At 52.8% G+C, this 19,134-nt stretch overlaps 8 protein-coding genes across 8 annotated transcripts; 4 read left to right on the top strand and 4 right to left on the bottom strand.

Annotated features, from left to right (window-relative positions):
- Positions 1-18: 18 nt before the first annotated feature.
- Positions 19-3,825, bottom strand: DSM5745_09337 (ABC transporter ATP-binding protein; the record flags this gene model as incomplete). The annotated part of the gene is made up of 2 exons (XM_026751353.1): positions 19-3,627; positions 3,685-3,825. 2 exons carry the CDS (start codon positions 3,823-3,825, stop codon positions 19-21), a joined length of 3,750 nt encoding a protein of 1,249 aa, XP_026600439.1.
- Positions 3,826-4,160: 335 nt separating this feature from the next.
- Positions 4,161-6,172, top strand: DSM5745_09336 (uncharacterized protein; the record flags this gene model as incomplete). Its single annotated transcript, XM_026751352.1, has 2 exons — positions 4,161-4,212; positions 4,263-6,172. The coding sequence occupies 2 exons, from the start codon at positions 4,161-4,163 to the stop codon at positions 6,170-6,172; spliced, it is 1,962 nt and encodes a 653-aa protein (XP_026600438.1).
- A 588-nt stretch (positions 6,173-6,760) lies between these two features.
- DSM5745_09335 (uncharacterized protein) lies at positions 6,761-7,819 on the top strand (the record flags this gene model as incomplete). The annotated part of the gene is made up of 1 exon (XM_026751351.1): positions 6,761-7,819. The coding sequence occupies one exon, from the start codon at positions 6,761-6,763 to the stop codon at positions 7,817-7,819; it is 1,059 nt and encodes a 352-aa protein (XP_026600437.1).
- A 219-nt stretch (positions 7,820-8,038) lies between these two features.
- On the bottom strand, positions 8,039-9,652 carry DSM5745_09334 (uncharacterized protein; the record flags this gene model as incomplete). The annotated part of the gene is made up of 4 exons (XM_026751350.1): positions 8,039-8,260; positions 8,326-9,242; positions 9,294-9,371; positions 9,424-9,652. 4 exons carry the CDS (start codon positions 9,650-9,652, stop codon positions 8,039-8,041), a joined length of 1,446 nt encoding a protein of 481 aa, XP_026600436.1.
- Positions 9,653-11,318: 1,666 nt separating this feature from the next.
- Positions 11,319-13,485, bottom strand: DSM5745_09333 (fungal specific transcription factor domain-containing protein; the record flags this gene model as incomplete). Its single annotated transcript, XM_026751349.1, has 2 exons — positions 11,319-13,220; positions 13,315-13,485. 2 exons carry the CDS (start codon positions 13,483-13,485, stop codon positions 11,319-11,321), a joined length of 2,073 nt encoding a protein of 690 aa, XP_026600435.1.
- A 365-nt stretch (positions 13,486-13,850) lies between these two features.
- On the bottom strand, positions 13,851-14,677 carry DSM5745_09332 (uncharacterized protein; the record flags this gene model as incomplete). Its single annotated transcript, XM_026751348.1, has 3 exons — positions 13,851-14,308; positions 14,353-14,564; positions 14,634-14,677. 3 exons carry the CDS (start codon positions 14,675-14,677, stop codon positions 13,851-13,853), a joined length of 714 nt encoding a protein of 237 aa, XP_026600434.1.
- A 1,486-nt stretch (positions 14,678-16,163) lies between these two features.
- Positions 16,164-16,515, top strand: DSM5745_09331 (uncharacterized protein; the record flags this gene model as incomplete). Its single annotated transcript, XM_026751347.1, has 2 exons — positions 16,164-16,435; positions 16,485-16,515. The coding sequence occupies 2 exons, from the start codon at positions 16,164-16,166 to the stop codon at positions 16,513-16,515; spliced, it is 303 nt and encodes a 100-aa protein (XP_026600433.1).
- An 812-nt stretch (positions 16,516-17,327) lies between these two features.
- On the top strand, positions 17,328-18,752 carry DSM5745_09330 (uncharacterized protein; the record flags this gene model as incomplete). The annotated part of the gene is made up of 2 exons (XM_026751346.1): positions 17,328-17,507; positions 17,559-18,752. The coding sequence occupies 2 exons, from the start codon at positions 17,328-17,330 to the stop codon at positions 18,750-18,752; spliced, it is 1,374 nt and encodes a 457-aa protein (XP_026600432.1).
- Positions 18,753-19,134: the final 382 nt, after the last annotated feature.

Raw genomic sequence — 19,134 nt, 5'->3', positions numbered from 1 at the left:
AAATTCAAGATGCTATTACTATGTCGTCCCCATCAACCTCGTAAAAACACCCTCTCGATCCTTTATCAAAATCCCCGGAGAGCCCATCTGCACAACCCTCCCCCCAACAACCACACACGCAACATCCGCCCACATCACCAACTCCGGACTATGTGCAACCATAACAATCGACTTGCGCCTTTCCCGCTTCTCCGTCTGAATAGCAGCAACAATAGCGCTCGCAGACTCCACATCCAACGACGCCGTCGGCTCGTCGAACAGCACGATCTCCGTATCCCGCACCAACGCCCTCGCAATCGTAAGCCGCTGTCTCTGTCCGACGGAGAGTTCCTGCGGTCGCACGATGGTTTCAAAACCTGCCGGTAGAGAAAGGATGAAGTTTAATATCCCGGCCTGCGCGCAGGCGGCTTCGATCTGCGCGTCGCTTGCTGATGGGTTCCTGAGTGTGATGTTGAACTTGATTGTCCCTGTGAAGAGGACCGAGTCTTGTGGAACGAGCGAGATGGATGAGTGCTGCGTGATTATGTCCTGATCCCTGAATGTGATTGTACCAGAGGTAGGCGTGTACAGACCCGCTAGAAGGTTAAGGATCGTGCTTTTTCCGGACCCCGAGGGCCCGACGATGGCGATGGTCTGGCCTGTTATAAGGGTGACAGAGAGGTTCTGGATGCTGGGGGCTGTGGCATTTGGGTGGCGGAAGGTGACGTCGTCGAAGGTTATGGCGTCGTCTTTGGGCTCCATCTCGATGGAGTCATGTCCAGTTAATGATGGGGTTGTCAGGACTGACGCAGGAGAGGTTGCGGATGGACTGCCCTTTGCTTCTTGATACGGAGATAATTCTTTGACGCGTTCGGCTGCTACGATGGCCAGGGACAAGTCTGGCAGGAGACTTAAGGCCTCGCCCGAGTCCTGGGCGCCAAAGGTTAGGGCTATGAAAACGGCAAAGAACTGGTACAGAGTGATGGAGTTGTCTTCCATGCAGCGCGCGCCGTACCATATGGCGAAGGCGTTGACTGCGTAGATGAGGCCTTGCGTCGCGGCAAAGAAGACAGAGTACCGCCAGGTCGAGAGAGAGGCTGACTCTGATGCTTTTGTGAGCTGACTGTCGTACATATTGAGGAAGTGTCCTTGGGCTCCGAGCGAAGTCACGGTGAGGATAGACGTAATCGCCTCACACGCGATCTGTGTGGATGTTCTGTGCCACTCTGTAATCGATCGGAGAAAAGTGCGCATTGTGTGGATGCGGAAGTAATATGAGACGAATATCAGGGGGATCACGGAGATGACGACCAGTGCGTATTTCCAAGAGATCACCACAGAGAATATTGTCACAGCGGTCATGTTTGTGATGATCTCGACGAGGATGGAGACAGATACGCCGTGCAGACCGGCCAGATCGCGGTATTGGTGAAGAAGAAGGAAGACGAGCGAGCTGGATGAGTTGCGGTCTGTTGCGAACCATGTAACTCCCTTGCCCAAAATGCCTTGGAAAGAAAGTGAGCGGACTCTGTTGAGCATTCTGTCGAAGGATACACTGAATGCAAAGGTCGAAGCGCCGTGTGATATGCCGCTGACCAGGGCGATGAGAAAGAAGAAGACCGCGTAGCGGGTTGCTGATCTCTGGAAGTCACCCTGGGATGTAGCCTCCTGTTCGAGGACGATTGCTTTAGCGAAGAGAAGGGCTTGAAAGGGATATAGGCTGCCACTGATTACAGACCCAACGTTGCCCACGAGGAGGAGAAGCCATTCCGGCTGATTAAATCGGAGGATTCGGAGGAGGAGAACGAAGATTGACGCTCGCTCTGGTCCCGGCGCAGTCATTGAAATGCATTCAATTGAATCGTTCTCAATGCCGAGTGCCGGTTTCTCCTGGACATCTGGAGTGGTAGGACGGAGTGTGCCCAAGTCCGCTGAGTTAGGGCTCAGTGCCCTATCCTCCCCCGTTCCTTGTTGATGCAAAGCAAAAAGCGACCGGTAAAGCTGTCCGGACTGCAGGAGTTCCTTATGTGTCCCCTGTTCAGCAACCTTTCCTTGGCTTAGAACCACTATAGAATCCGCGTGTTTGATGGTATGCAGTCGATGCGCAATAACGATAACCGTGCGGCCGGCCGAGACTCTTTCCAGCACAGTCTGGATATGCGTCTCCGCGGCTTTATCCAGAGCGGAAGTAGGCTCATCCAGTATGAGAATTCGAGGATCGCGAACGATCGCTCGCGCAAATGCCAGGCGCTGCTTTTCGCCTCCACTCAGAAGAACACCGTCCGGCCCGAGAAGCGTGTTGTAGCCTTGTGGCAGGCTCTCGATTACCTTGGCAATTCCCGCAAGCTCGCAGGCTTCTTCGATAAGTTTGTCTTGATCTGTTACGGTCCCGCTTTCAAATGGCGTGCCGAGTAGCCCCAGCCGGACGTTTTCCAGGACACTCATCGAGAAGAACACGGGTTCCTGGGAGAGGAATGATATCTGAGACCTCAAGTCTGAGGGATCGAATGAGCTGATTGGCAGACCATCGATGAGGATATCCCCAGCTGTAGGCTCATAGAACTGCTGGATCAGCCCTGCAATCGTCGACTTGCCCGCACCCGAATGTCCTATCAGCGCTGTCGTCTGGCCAGACTCAATTGTCAAGTCCAACCCATCCAACACAGGGACAGCAGGGCGACTGGAATACGCAAAGTGCACACCGCAAAAGGAAACGTGGCCGTGAATGCGCGACCGGTGCTTCTTCTCTTGTACCATCGACATCACACCCTTCTTATCTCTGGAAATCATCTCAAACAGCTCATTCGCAAGACCAATCGCAACGCCAAATTCATGCAATGAGCGCGAAACTCGGCTAAGCGCAATCGTCCCAATAATCACAGCGTACAGAACATTGATCAATACACCCATGTCCAGATTATCCGAGATGAACAGCCTTGCCCCTTCCCAGAGAGCTAGAGCGTAGACCCCGAAGCGGACGAAGAAGACCCAGGTCCAGATAGCGGCTTGCCAGATAGACTTCTTGAGTAGAGCGCGGTCTGCCCGATGCAGCGAGCTTTCGTATTTCTCCGCTAGAGTATCCTGCGCTTGGAGCGTTCGCACAACCTTGACCGAGCTAACGGACTCAGCAACAACATCATGCGCATGGAGAATACACGCGGTCGCACTCTGGGCGTTCTTCGCGACCTGTGTCGAGATGACCATCGTCACCACAAACATGGCCGGGAGAACGGTGCTCAGGATGAGCGCGAGTTTCCAGCTGCGAACGAGCGCAACGATGAACGCGGAGACGAAGGTCGAGACCGACGAGATGAACACGCCCGTCTTCTGGGAAAGCGTGTCCTGCAGCGTGGTGAAGCTCGACGACATGGTGTCCGTTAGCTTCCCGACGCCCATATCGTCCAGACTTTGCACGTCCTGGTGCAGGAGAGAGCGGAAGTAGGCCCTGCGTATCCGCGAGCTGATGCTCTGTGATGCGAGCATCCAGCAGACTGTCTGGATGTACGCGGCCACAACTGCCCCGGCGGCGATTGCGCAGAGTAGAACGACCCGTTTGTTGACGTGTCTAGTGAGGTCGGAGGCATTCGTTGTCTCATCGGCGCTGGCGTAGATTTTGATGGAGGAGCCGATGAGGATGGTTGTGAGAGGCTAGGAGTTGTATTAGCACGATTTGCCTGCCGGATGTCTTGCAGAGGTGTGTTGTACCATCATAACGCCGGAAACAATACTCGCCAGGCATCCGATTAAAAGGAGGAGGATGTCGCGCTTCGACGAGTGTTGGATCAAGCCTGCCAGGCAGGACGGGTGCTGTTCCTTTGGCTTATCGAGTTCCAGAGATGTTCCCATCTTGACTAAGTCCCCTCTGTGACCTCAGCAATACCAGCAACAGGGTAGTTAGGAGCAGTTCTCTAAATCTACAGAAGGCACCTTGCTGTGGAATGGGCGTTGCACCTATTCGGCGTCTTGCCAAGCCAACTGAAGGATTCTCGAAGGAATCCGAAGGATTCGCGGAGGAATCACAGAGGAATTGCAAAGGACATGTATTATAGTAGGGAGAGCTGAAGTTATGCGAGGAATGGAAACCCGTAAGAACAAGCTCCGCTCTTCGGCTCCCTTTCTATGCCTATATCCCGTTGCACCATTCTACCTTGTATCATTCGACACTCACTGTGACCAGCAAGATGTATGCGATATCATTGAGAGAAGTCTTGGAACGATATCTCTTTTCTCGAGGTGAGATTCCAAAGAATCTCCACCAAGGCAGTCCGTTAACAGGAATACAGCTCTCAAAGTCAGCCTGCTGCCTGTTCTATTGACAATAAGTTACAAGCTGTTGGTCAATACAACGGTGAGAGAAAAGAGTAGCAATTGTCCTCAAGCCAAGAAAGAATATCAGACACTCCAAGCACGCTGTGAGGAACACGACCGCTCCCTGCCTGCCTATCCACAACCGTCCCTATCGGACGTCAAGCAGGAGATCATCCGCCTCTCCTCGATATTAGAAGACCCAGAATCGCACTCCGCCCTCCAGCAAGCTCTCCAACTCCCAGACCACGCCCTGGAGGCCGCCTACGAAGCAGAACTCAGCTCATGGACGTCCCGCGGCGCAACAAATTGGACAACGGAGAAGAAACGACTCGGGCTCCTGAAACCACGCAAGCCCCTGTCAACGCAGTGCCTGGCTACCACTCTACCTAAGTCTGGGAAAGATCTCCTATCGACCGCGGCCAGCCTCATGCATGCCATTGGTGTGATTGTTACCTCGCCGTGGATCATACGCACGATCGGGACCGACGGCAAACAGAAACAGTTTGAGACGAAACAGTTAGCTGAGGTCTTTGCAACAAACAGAGTCCCGGGTACAGGCATTGATAGCGTTCGGACCTTTCCTGAGTCGCGGCATGTCGTGGTCTGGGTGCGATCGCGTCCGTATAGGGTCGAGATTATCGATACGCAGGGCCAGCCAGTCTCTGAACGGTCGCTGACTGCAGTTCTCCAACGGATCCTGGAGCACTCGTCTTCAGACAAGATCCAGCGAGCAAACATAGCGTCGCTGTCGACATCGCTTGACAGGGATACCTGGGCGCAGGCACGAGAGGACATCATGCGTTCAGACGGCCCGTCAATGCAGACCCTGGAGAGCGCGATTTCATCAATTGCACTTGAATTGGGACCGGTTTGCACCGAAGCTGAGCGCTTCCATATGACCATGGCTGATACAGGCAATGTGTACAGCGACAAGACCATGAGCTGGTCTGTTTTCGCCGACGGCGGCCTTTCAGCGCGCGTCGACCATTCCGTTGCAGATGGGGGGTTCTTCGGCCGTCTACTGGAGGTCTTCATGGCCGTGATGGCAAGAAGCTCGCAAAGGACAATCCTGGGGAGGTTTCTGGGGCTCCTTGACTGGTCGTCGCAGCCCACCATTCCTGCTGCCTCTGGTCTGGAAATCACCTTTCATACAGTCGACACAGCACGCCCCGACCTCAGCCTGGCCTACCAGCCGCAGTACAAGAAGCAGGTATCCTTCTTTGAGATTACATTAAACCCAAACGCATTATCCCACCTCCGCAAGACCAAGCTCCTCAACCTCACAGTCCAACTGGCCTTCCAAGCATCCCTGATCCAAGCCCTAGAAACCACAAAGCTGCTCATCCTCGAGCCCACCTCCGTACGCCAGTTCGCAGACGGCAGGTCAGACCCCAACTTCGTCATAACCAGCGAATCCATCGCATTCTGCAAAGCTCTAGCCTTCGCCCAGCAAGACCATACCGCCCTCCTCCCCCTCTTCAAGAACGCAACGACCCGCTACCTCGCTCTCCAAAACCAGGCTAAAGCAGGGAGCTCGATATCAGCGGGGATCGCCTTCCTAGGTGCTGGACTGCGCTCTGTTACCCCGTCAGCAGAGACTCCGTCAGCAGAGAGGATCGTTCTTGCACGCTCGCTCGGCAAGATCAGTAACCCTATCTACTTCACCGGGTCGCCGAGTGCGCCGGCGCATGAGTACTTCGAGGCGTATATTTTCGCGGACGATCAGTTGGCGCTGGTCTATGTGGGGCAGAGCGAACGGCTGCTGGTTTCGATTGCGGCGTCTGGGAAGTTTAGGGCTTTGTTGCCCAGGGTTCGTGAGTTGATGGTTGATTATCTGGGTGTTGTTGCGAGGGTTGCTGGACTGGCTGGGGAGGGCGAGGCCTGAAGCTAGGTAGGTATCCGTATGGATGGGTACACCTATTTGACGAGAATACTTTAAGTGAATTCAACCAGTAGAATGTAGCCCAATTGCAGTTACATCCTCTTGCACTTAGCTCTGATGATCTTCGAAACGACGCCAAGCAGACAATCACATGGACCATGGCCATCTCTATCCCATTGAGTCAGGGCGTTCAGTTAGCCCAACTAGACCCTATGGTACCCTACTCGACATGGGAGAATCTGACCGAAAGGATATTGATGAGGTTTCATCAATGCGATTGTCTGGAAGGTAGATCTTCGCAAGTCATCACTTAGCGGAGAGCTGCCTCGGCCAACCATTTAAGATTGTCAATGACCCAGCGTTGAGGTCATGGCAAGGTGACATGCGAAAAAGCGGTTCAACCAGAGTTCACCTCAACGTCCCCATGATGCGGCAACATCCCCAGATGTCAATTCTCTTTTATTTTCACTTGCCGACCTCCAGGTTGCTTCTATCCCTGCCTGAAGACCACTCCCTTCCCTAGGCTACCATATCTCCCGCAATGCCCCCATCAGCCCACCCCTAACGCCATGCCTCACCATCCCAATCACAATGTCCGACCTCAACGCCGTCCCCCCAGGCCTGGTCTACGGCTTCGAACACGCCTCCTTCAGACTCCGCATGACAGCCGCTGTCTTCCTAGCCCTGGGCCTCTTCAACTCGCTCGAGCTCATCGTGCTGGTGTGCTGGACCTTCCGGCAATGGCGCGGCCTGTACTTCTGGTCCCTCCTGATCTCGTCATTCGGAATAATCCCCTACGTCATCGGCTCGATCCTGCACTACTGGAACATCGTGCCGCTGCCCGCCAGTCTGACCGTCGCATACGTCGGCTTCATCTGCATCGTCCCCGTGCAGAGTCTGATCCTTTACTCGCGCCTGTATCTGGTCTTCTACTACGCCAAGGTGCTCCGCGTCATGCTAGACGTCATCATTGCCGTCTCGGTGTCCTTGCTCATCCCCAACACAATCGCAATGTTTGGGTCTGCGTTCATCCGCCGCCCAAGCTGGAACTACGCGTACAACGTCACCGAGCGTCTGCAGGTTACCGGCTTCGCTGTCCAGGAACTCCTCATCTCGCTGCTGTACATCTACTCCACCGTCCGGCTGCTCCGTGTAAGTCCGGAGGGGAAAGACCGCGTCAAGCGGATCATGTACGAACTCCTCGGCATCAACGCGTTCACGATTGCGCTGGATATCGCGGTGATAGTGGTGGAGTATCTGAATTTCTACTCGCTGCAGATCTGCCTCAAGGTGTTTGTTTACAGTATCAAAGTGAAGCTTGAGTTCGCGGTTCTGGGCCGGCTGGTTGCGATTACGACCACCAGACGAACGAAGCAGAGGGATCGGGTGCGCAGGACGTCGTTCATCACGCATTCGTATGTGCTGAGTGATTTTACGAATGGGGGGACGGTCACGGAGAATGAGGATGGCATTGGGAATGAGCAGAGGCCGCTTTCTGTTAATGTTGACCAGGTTGATCGGCCTGTTGATGGGTTTGCGGATCGGGTGCCGGTGCAGGAGCATGAAGGGGATCGGGGGATCTCTACTGGGAGCAATCCTTCTACTCAGAGGATATCGTGGGCGGATGGGACCAGATCGTCTAGCAATTGATTGTACGTTTATCCCTGAGTACTTCTTTCTCCTGCTGATTTTTGGTGTGTAGAAGCTTCGATATGGACTTGACGGGGTGTAACCTTGAACAACGAACTTGGGCTGCGTCGATGCGGCAGTGAAAGTGAGGCAGATAAATTATTTATTAGGTTCAGTGTCGTAGACTATATGGAGGTCAAGTCCCATCGGTCTAGAATATACCTCCTGAGTAGTGACGTGTCACAGCGCATAGCGAAAGTCAGGGTGAAAGTCACCACCCTTGCCATACTCGATCTCATACTGCCTCTCCTCCTCGCTCATGGCATCTCTCTTCTTATTGTGATGCCGCAGGAGGAAATACAGCGAGGCATGCCCGCATCCAGCCAGGACTATGGATCCAAGGGAGAAACTCAGTCCCATCAGGTACTTCCCGTCAACGGTTTGCTTGAAAATCTGGCCGACCTACAATACAGGCAATGATTAGTCGTTGCTTAGTCTGGGTTGGATGATGGGGTTAGGGTACGTACCACAACACCTGCGGCATTCCCAATGGACTGGTTCATGCCTACCGCCGTTGCGCGTTTATAGTACCCTGCGTGACAATTGAGCAACCAGGCAGCATTCAGTCCAAGGACAACATAGATTCCAGGGGCAATTAGAAAGGTCGAAAAGTATTGAACGTCTTGGTTGGAAGAAGGCGTTCCCAAGTTAATGGCATACCCGATGGCTGTCACCAAGCAACACGGGATCATGAAAGCAGCACGCTTTGCATAGTGATCCGATAACCACGACACGGACAGAAAACCAATGGACGCCCAGAAGAAGACCGGGATCGTGAGCAGTTGGGTCTTAACGGTCCCAAAGCCAAGAGACCTGATGATCAACGGCAGGAAGGTCGAAAGCCCGAACGAGCAGATATCAGCCCAGAACTGGCTCCAGCAGCTGATGTACAGCTTGGGATCTTTGAAAGCGTTGACGACCTCAGCCCAGTCGAAGTCAGGCTTGCCGTTGTACTGGGCGTTAAGGGCAGCGCGGGTCCGCATAATCTTGCGATCGTCTTCGGTTAGAAAGCGTGCACTTTCGAAGTCGTCTGGGAGCAAGAGGAAGGTCAAGGCGGCTACAACTATACTACCGCAGCCTTCGATGATGAAAAGCCACCTCCAGCCTGCAATCCCCGCGACTCCATCCATCTTGAGAATGGCGTATGCAAACAACCCTCCGAACGCACCGGATAGCGCGGCGGACACTAGGAGATAAGACACTCGTAGCGCCTGCTCCTTAGGTTGGTAAAAGGTGCTCAGGTAGAGGCATAAACAGGGAAACATCCCTGATTCAAAAATGCCCAGGAGTAGACGACAGGCATACATTTGTCCGGCGTTGTGGATAAAGCCAGTTCCGATGGTGACGATGGACCAGCAGAAGATCAGGGCGGGAATCATTCTTCCTGAAGTTTTGTTAGCAGATTCTGCTGAACTTGACTGTTGTGTGTACAAACCTGGATGTAGCTTCTTCATCAGGAGCGAGCAGGGCATTTCGAATGACACGTATGTCACGTAGAACAATGTCACAGCGTCTGCCGTATACAGATCAGTATGAATCAAATCACTAGGTTGGAGATGACGGACTTCCAAGTTGATCGCTGGTCATATTCAAGTCGTCAGTCATCCCAGCAGACGCAGAATTCCCAATGTTGGATCGATCTAGATAGGCGGCCAGGAAGATGACCGTCATTAGGGGCGCAAGGTAGGTGTCAAGCTTCAATAAAAGCTTCTTCTCCTTGTGGGGATCGATGTGAAAGACAGCATCCCCAACGCCAGCCGCGGTGGCGGTCTCGATGCTCATTTCCTTGTCCATGGTCAAAGATGTAATGCTTCGCAGGAAGATATGCTGGGGACGGAGGCGAACCTCGCCAGCCGCGTGGACGATTCTTTGACCTTAAATATGCCGGAAAGCGAAAAGCATCACGGCCGTTAGTCAGGACCAGACTGCTGGGACTTGGAGTACCTAATGATAGCCCATTGATAAGAGATACATGTCGTGGACATCAGTGGCCCGCGCATCAGCGATCGGCCTTTTTCCCCGCGCTCATCCCGATCAGCCATGATAAGCATCGGTCCGTAGATACTGGAATGAGGTTGACTAGATAGAGTCGGTAACGCCCTTCTTTTAAAGCAACAATTGTCATTTGAGACGTTTACCTGATGTATGCTGTATTTACTTCGAGAGTCAACTTATAAAAGATGTCTTCCCCTGTATGGTCTCGATACACTCGTTGCCGCTGTTGGGCTGACCAGTATCCCAGGTCTGGTCCCGTCTCGTCCGCTTCATCGCCGACGACGGATGCGAGTACTGCGGTGAGCCAGTTGACTCACAGCTTGATGGTAAGTGACACAAGCTTTTTCCTTATCCAATATGGCCGCTTATACACGCAGTCGGACTCGCTGTCAGCGAGGGACAATCTGTCCCGGTGAAAGTGCTAGACGCCAAGTCAGCTTTAGATGATGAAGCCTTGTTTACGGGGGAGCTCAAGACAATAAAGAAGGTATTCTTGTGTTCTGGGTTAAGCTCACCCTGACGAGCTGACCTAGTCCGGACAGCTGCTCTCTCCGGTTGCTGCAAGTGAGATCGGCACCATCCGATGCATCGGTTTGAACTATAAGGACCACGCTGTATGTAAGCCGACTGCCTCGATGAAATCAATGCTGACCCTTTGAAGACGGAGCTAGGATTGAGCTTACCCAAGATGCCCGAAATGTTCATGAAACCAGCAACGTGTATCACCGGACCGACTGACACCATCTATATCCCTTCAATTGTGACGAAGGCCGATCCGGAAGTGGAGCTGGCCGTGGTAATTGGGAAGGACTGCAAGAATGTGCCAGTAGCTGAAGCATTGGACTATGTGCTGGGATATACAACGGCCAACGACATCACAGCGCGCTGTCTCCAAGATCAGATGCTGCAATGGAGTTACTGCAAGGGATTCGACGGTTTCTGTCCCTTAGGACCAGCACTGGTATCAGCAAAGGCCATTCCAGATCCGTCCAAACTGTCAGTCAAGACGGTGCTGGACGGCGTAACTATGCAGCAATCTACCACGGACGACTTCATCTTTTCAGTCGCAGAGATTATAGCATATCTTTCCAAGGTATGCCGAATGTCCAGAAAGAGCTTTGAATTTTACTCTGACAAGAATGATAGGGGACGACGTTATCCAAGGCTACGATAATTTTGACGGGCACCCCAGCCGGCATTGGGCATGGCAGGAATCCGCCAATCTATCTGACTGACGAGTCAGCTTTGCGGATTTCGATCAGTCATGGACTTGGGACGTTGACGAATGCAGTGCGCTGGGAGAATTAAGATTGCGAAGCCGTGGTGACACATGCATACACCAGATGTGGCAGTCGCGCCTTCCTTGGATTATGTAGATTCTATCTCTCGCTCTCAAAAGGTTCAGACACTTTAGCAACTGCAAGAGCCTCGTACCTTTCCCTTCGACGACTGTTCCGGTCATCCTTCAACTGGCAATTTCACTTTCCATTCTTCCCATGATCTCCTCCCATGTCCCGCACTCGAGTAGACGCGATAACCCAGTCATATCCTCGAAGACCACGTCTGGCTCATGGCTGGTTCCCAGTGTCTCTGGCTCTGGTAGTGGCCTGGGTACAGATGGCCTTACATTGTCTACCACTGCTCCCTGGGTGTCTAGTACATGAGTTCCTCTATATCGACTCGAAGCCTTTATCCGCGAGACACAAAGCTCGACAACCTTCACTTCAGCAAGTTGGAACTCATTGACCCATCTATCGGCGTACTGCTTCTCACAATATGACTGAAGGTCGGTAACTATGGCCATGGTTCTCGGGAAGTGCGGATCCCGTACGGCCATGACGGCAAGAACCAAAGCGCTGTTCGAGAAGTGATGGGCGACGATATTGAACTTCAATCTTTCTGCCATTGTCATTGCGCGGAAAGACAGTTTCGAGGTGAGGTGCGCACAGGCGGATGCGAAACAGACATCTTGACTGTATTTGAACTGGCCGGTTATGGATGGGAGCAGGACATATGGTCGGTGGAGGGTGACCCTTGCAAAGTAATATGCCGAGTGCAGATACAGTCGATGCCACGGTAGGACGGGTAGCGAACTATCCATTGACCGGTCGGGGTCTTCGAGCTGGAAGTACGAGGGCAATGACTGTGCCCAGGCTAGAAGTTCCTGGTCAATGTCCAAGGCACGTTCATACGTGCTGTATGCCGTCGATCGTGGGGTCAGGGCAAAGCAATCGTCCAAGATGGACCCCAGGATTGAAGCCAGCTTCTGCTGGTACAAATGGTAGATGCTTGGGGTCGGATCACTCAGGGCCTTGGGCTCTGCGATAGCCGCATTGTCAGGGTCCAGATCATCAACCCAGGTATTGGTGATCTTCATGTGCTCGCAATGCTTGTCATTTACAGTGTAAGGACGCCCAACCGCGAGCGCAATGGTCCGATCGAGGTAATACAGCGTGCTCCAGAGACGGCGCCGAGTCTCGAGTACTTTACGTGGAAGTCCCCAGCGCTCGCCGTCGATATGCATCCCCTGGGCCTGAGCCATACGCACCGCGAAACTAACGGTCGTCCAACTTTCAGGGACCCGTCCCAGGTAGATGTTGTATCGAGTTATCAGGATCCCTGCTCGAACTAGGTCTGCACTTTCTCCGGAAAAGGTCGGCGAGATCACCACACATTTTCGTGCCGCCCAATAGAAGTGTAGGGAGGACTCTTCGCGATCCTGCTGCGTTTCGACGGAGCATGGCTGGGGACAGCCGAGGAGCTCACTGAAAGCGAGGATGATGAACAGCAGCGAGAGCCATCGCAGGTCGACGTTGGTCATGTCGTCCCATCCACGTCGTCGGTCCCAGAAGTTCTCATAGTGGGTTCGAAATGTTTCCGCGTGTACGCCATCAAAAACGCCATTCAATTCCATCAAGAACCGCTCCGTCAAACCGTCGACTACTGCTTTCTGGCGAGGCAGGTGCCCAATCATCTCCCAAACATGGGCATAAGGGCCGCGTTCGTTCCGGAATGATCGCGTGGCCCCAGTGCTTGGTATACGCCCCGGATTCAGCCCAACCGGTATATCGGGACTGGGTACCTGCATCATAGTTGCTGCGGCTTGGTGGCCGAAGTACGAATTGCCATGATAAGACGGAGCTCCGCGCGATGGCCACAAATTTCCAACCGAAGCATCAGCTGCTTGCGAGCGAGCATCCGATAATGACCCCGCACTCCGGACCTCAGACTCAGCTTCTGAAGTCTGTCGCACTGGGGAGATAGCGTCAATACGCCGTTCCCGTCGCTTTGCAGCTCTTGCAGCTGGGTTGCACAGATGGGGAATGTGGCGTCGTATGCAGTTGAGACATGGCTGCTGCCGATTACACTGTCCAAGTTCAGCCCAGCACTCAGCTTATCGGTAAACGTCGATGTGGCAAGGTCCAAACCTTCTGCTTCTGCTTCCGGCATTGACTGCATACCCTGCCAACCCTCGGCATGGGTTGTTCTGGCCCTGGCGAACCACCTGTCCCTACTGCAACCCAGCTATTGTCCGACATGGTACGACCAACGGTAGGAGCCCGTTTGATGCGATCGGCTTTGGCAGATCGTGGAAGAGGTAGGAGAGATAAGACGCCGCCGTGATCGGGCATTTGATCGGGGTTTCTTATCAGCCAAGACATACGTACTCCAACTACCATCCCGTTGATATGGTACCATCCATCATCCACCTCGCCAAGGCACAGCTGGAGGCTTTCAGGCACGCAATGAAATATAACGGTTAGTTAATTTAATACCCCTCGGATTATTGTGATACTCCTAGCTGCAAAGACTAGGGGTACTTATATAGTTGATTATACTGGTTTGAGCAAGCCCTTGCTGGGTAAACTTGGTGCTGTACCTCGAGGGATTCAGAGCAAGGAAAAGTTGTACCTACCTGGGAGGCTCAATTTGATGAGCACCCTTTTGATAGAGGGATCCATCAAAGCAGAAACGGGTTACCTACCTAATAGCCTACCTACTTACCACACAACCGACTCGGCGTCAGCCCCCAGTAATTCCTAGCCTCCCGCCAAACCTCTTCACCCCCGTCCATTTCTCGAAGGAGGTCGATCGTCTCCTGAGACATATTCAATGTCCCGGCAAGATAGTGGAGCGCCGTGTTGCCGTCAACATCCTGTGCCTTGACATCAAGATTGAATCCTGTGTCTGTTTGCGCTTGCGCCTGCGCCTGGATCAAAACCCGGATAGTAGCGAGCTGTGCTTGTTGCTGCGGCCACGTTAACGAGTCAGGACCTTGTGGAGCCGTTTGTAGCGCCCTCTTGGAGCGTAGAAAAGAGGGAACCGGCAACCTCGGATGCTTGTAGTAATAATCTAGCGTGCGTGCGCAATGGATTCTTACGGCCACCTTAGGGTTCTGCGCATCTATTTGAAAGGCGTGTATGGGGAGACAAGCAATGTGGAGGAGAGTGTGGCCTAAGGAGATCTTGCCAGCTGCAGCTAGACCACCGGGGATATACAGATCCCAAGGCCATTGAAATTATCCTCATAATCGCGTCCGCGCATAAACCGGACTGAATAGTCGGCGGTCTCCGAGCGCCCGATGCCATTAGGATTTGCGCCTGCGGCCAGAAGAAGACAGAGATTGTCGGCCGAGTTGATGCCGATGGCTGCTTTGATGGGGGACCAAAACTGGCGAAATATTGCTAGGAGAGCACCTGGATATCTCTCTCTGGTGGGATTTGGTCAGAGTTGGATCCTTGCTGCGAGAGTTGTAGTATGCCAGAAGAGCTGCGAGGACCTCAGGGTTGGGGTTTCCTGCTGCGCGAATCGCGGGATTGTCATCTTCCACTTCGTCATATAGATCCTCTGTAGTGAGCTGGTGCATTGTGTAGAAGCAGGGAGTAAGTAAACAGAGGGAAGAAAGGAAGAAGATATAAGTGGTTAGTTTACTGGATAAAGCTTGTTCTTCAATTGCGCCTCTCTCCAAATGCTTTCAACAAACATCCGCCTTATATGGATGTCCATGCTATAGAACAAGCTGTACTTGAACTGAAGCCAGAGTCCCGGTCACGACCTGTGTGCTAACCTCACACGGTATTTTTTCAATCAATGATTCACATCAGGGGGAGCAGAAGATAGAGGCAAAAACGCGGAATATGTAGTCTACAGTCTTTTCCAAGGTTGGGTCGGAGCAGCTTCCCTAATGTCATGCAGTAAGGCAGGGGAAGAAAATTCGCAGCACAAGGACGCCTCTAGCCTTCCAATATACACCAACAAGAACATCCACCCCTAGGTAAACGAAGATAACCCGGAATCACAAGCGAAAGCATCAGGCCCACCCCAGCGACCCAATTTCACGGCTGGTCCCGTTCCTCATCAGGACCCGAACTATGAGCGATTTTCGGCATCCCTTTTCTTTATCATCATTGCCTCAAAGTGAGTCATTTGCCAATTGCTCTCCTGGTGAGAGAATTGATAGCCCCTGACGATCGAAATAGCGCTTCTCCATGGGCTTCGTACTATGACTAGCGTGCGTCCTGTATAGCTCCTCATCTTGTTGGTGAGAGGCCCAGAAGTCCGAGAACCGGCATACCGACGCCAAGATGGTTGGATTCGGGACACAGGCCTTGTTCAGACTGCCAAGTCACACGGAATGATGTGTAGCAGGACCAAGCAAGGTGCGAGACGTCATCGACTGGCAATACGCCGGAGATTGTTCGGCGAGATAAGCTTCTGTGCGCATTACATCATCTTCTAGCCGTTATGCCGTGTTATCAGCCAATAACAGCTTCCCAAGCTTCTTGTGCAAGACTGCTGACTGATCCGTCTAAAAATAAAGCGCTCGTCAAATTTTCCCTCCGACAAAGTCCAGTCTTGGCCAGACGGCCTCGATCCTGAAAAGAGGAACTTAAGGCTGAACCAGGCGCCTGATAACAGATTTCTGCAGCGGCAGTGGATCCTCCGAAGAACGGTTCGCCCGTTGATATCGCCGATTTCATGACTCAATGCGGATCGGCGATATCGTGGACTTGTTTCGGCGAAAAAAAGCCGGGCGTCTGGCTGCAAATTTTGCAGAGGCTGGGTTATAAGTATGCGAGTGAACCGGGCTTGTAGCGTAGCTGGTTTTGATCGATCAGACCAAGTTTGACCTTCTCTACACTCGTTTATCTTATTCTTTATTGTTCATACTCTACGACTGGTAAGCTCCCCATATACCTGACACCGCCGATCTATATCCATCCATATCCATACTCCCTATCCACTCTATACTAACATCCACTAGCACACTAGCCCATACCTTAACTCTAAACCCCATCACCACACCACCATGTCTCAAAGCCAAAGCACAAGCGCAACCCCCAGCGCAACCTCCAGCGCCGCAACAAGCACAACCGTTAGCCGCGTGACCTCGCTCGACCAAAAGCACCCCTCCGACGCGGCCGCCAACCCCATGAGCAAGAAGTCGCACTTCGCCAAGCTGAAGAAGCGCCTTGCGGCTGTCAAGAAGGAATGGGGCCCTGGTCTTGCGGCCAAGGAGTCCTGGGACGACGAGTATAACTTCCCTGCTGGGCGCTGGGCTGGACAGGGGTTGGATCCTAGGTACGTTTCTTCGGTGTATGGTTTGGATTGGGGTTCTGACGGTTTATAGCTGGTGGCGCACTGCGCCGGGGTCTGCTTAGAAAGCTTGATCCATGAACATGCTGATGGAGCAGCCCATTGGCAATGGCAATGGCACCGCGGCAGCGAAAGCGAACGCACGCGACGTCTACGATAACATGATATACGCGTGGGATAGCCATGACTAGGCGCACGGACTAATTCGGTTTACGGTACGGAGGGGTAATGGAATGGAATGGACGGGAGGAAAAGACTCTTCACTCATTGAGATATAAAAAGCATATAGACTTGGCGTTTGGCTGGTCATCAAGACCGCCGTGTATGATACCCCGGAGGACGGAACGGAGTAATTAATTGATTTCCATTACAAAATGATTTTCTTATTTCCTTAGAGGTGCGGCTAAATTTCCCGGTGTCTGTTTGGATGGTGCTTGTGAGGCAGTCCGTCATGGAAAACGAGTGAGCGTACCAGGTTCCCCTGCATGTGCAATGTGACAGCTTATGTATTGTTCAGCATCATCACAAGGGTGTCGTCTTACTCTGTGGGCATGATAATAGCTAGGCAAAAACGTGATTCGAGCGGACTTCGGTCAAAGTCCTTCCGCCAAGATATGTATTTCTTTTCCCGCTGCAGTCTTCCAGGGCAGAAGTGCATAGATCATCCAGATGCCGTCATGTATAAGAGTATTCATTAGTCACAGATGTGATCCCAAGACCTCTCTCGCATACTCTTAGTCAAGGCATTGCAATACCAAGAGGGATGAAGCCGAGGACTACGTCAATGATAGATAGCGGGATGGTTATAAGCGGACTAAGTGCGTGATTCTTGTGTTGATAGATCATTCACTCTTTACAGAACTAGGCAGCAAGCACAATGCCGTTCTGTGCTAGCTCGAATCCGCGCGGGCTATGCTCGTCCAGCTCGGTGCCTTTGACTCTGGATGTCAATATAGGGCTTGTGGTTGACGATGTCTTGGACCCGGCTGTTCTGCTGGAAAAGTGGACCCAGTTGATCCGCAGCTCCCCAGTCATGGGTGGCCTTTTGGAAAGTAAGGTATGAAATATTCTATAAGCCTTATAGAGGGCCGTGACACTGACTAGTTAGACGGAAACACGGAGGCTCATTCGCGGGTCTCTTGTCGATTTCGACAGTCGGATTCTGAACGACACTCTCAACTCGATCCTTCCTTTCTCATGGCATGGGCAATCTCGGCCATCGACTCTCCACGAGAACGTCTCCGATATCGACGACAAGTTCTTGTTCAATCCAACTTACAATCCTAAGCCCGTCTGCTTGCTCCGAGCAACGATCCTGAACGATGCCACGATCCTCTGCTTCAGTTTCGTCCACAGCCTGTTCGACGGACAGAGCTGTTTCGATATCATCCATTTCTTCTGTGATTTGCTGTCGGATAAACCAATTCCTAAGCTCGCGCTTTCACCGGATATGACAGGCATTCGAATGTCAGAGCTCATCCGGGAGACGACCATCAGCGATGAGGAACCTCGCATGCCTCGAGAGGATGTCTTCATCACCAGCCGACTGGGTCAGTTGAAGCTTTACGCAAAAGCCCTGGTCGAAACAACGGTTGAGCTTTTTACGCGCTCCGAAAAGCTGACGCAGAGGCTTATCCACCTCCCCGGGGCATGGGTCGACGAGGTCCGAGCAAGCGCGCAGAAGGAGCTGGACATGGACGATGAATACCCAGGCGTACGACTCACGCGCAACGACATCATTGCGGCCCTGTATTTGAAGATGGTGTACTCCTCAACGAAGCCAAGTAACAACCCTGTGGACTTTTACGGCCCTCTCAATTACCGATCGCTGCTTGGATTGTCGGATGAGACACATTATACGCATAACAGCATCATCACCCTTCGATGCCCTTTTTCCGAGCGCGAGATCCAGGATGCCTCGATCGCCCAGATTGCCGAGAAGATCCGCCTTGCGACGATGCAGTACAAGCATCCGGCCGTCGTCAAGAATGAACTGCGAGCAAATGAAGACAGGGTGCTTGCACCGGCAATTGTGAAAGTCCGGGGCAGCATACAACGGAGTGTTCCATATATCACACCGTGGACCACGTTCCAGTATGCAGATCTCGACTTCTCCGGTGCGAGTGCCAGGAAAACAGGGCGTAACGCCTCAGTCGTCTTTGTGAACCCGCAATTCCGCCTCTTGAACGGCCAAGAGCAGCCTACGCTGTTCTTGACGACATTGAAGGATTGTTCGGGGGGATACTGGCTTCGGGGATCGAACACTGCGAGTGGATGGGAGGCGTTTGAGACACTGTTTTAGTGATGCATGACTGATGAGATAGAGACAATGCCTAGAAATAAGAGCTTCTTGGCTGTACGTCTTCATTTGTATATAGTGGCGAGGGATCCTGCGATAAGAGGCGGGATGGCATGACCAAGCAGGGAGCAAGAGGCCATGCAGTCAGAGAAAGCGATAGGATGACGGAAAGCAATGATAGCAGACGTTACATCAATCTATTGCGGGGCTTGGCATTGCAACCTGGCTGCCGGGGAAGAGACAAGATTCGCCAGGAAGGCTTGCCCCGGCCCCACCGTGCTTGGCATGCCGATCTTGCCCTGATTGAGCCCGCCCTAAGCCCAGTTTGGAAGGTCATAACAAAGTGCGGAGGTGCCTGGCCTGGAGCTGGCAATTGCACCATCTG

The sequence above is a fragment of the Aspergillus mulundensis genome (genome assembly GCF_003369625.1).
Source record: "Aspergillus mulundensis strain DSM 5745 chromosome Unknown scaffold_11, whole genome shotgun sequence".
In the NCBI taxonomy this organism is placed as follows: Eukaryota; Fungi; Ascomycota; class Eurotiomycetes; order Eurotiales; family Aspergillaceae; genus Aspergillus; species Aspergillus mulundensis.
Note: the sequence above shows the minus strand (reverse complement) of the source record. Positions and strands in the feature narration are given on the sequence as shown.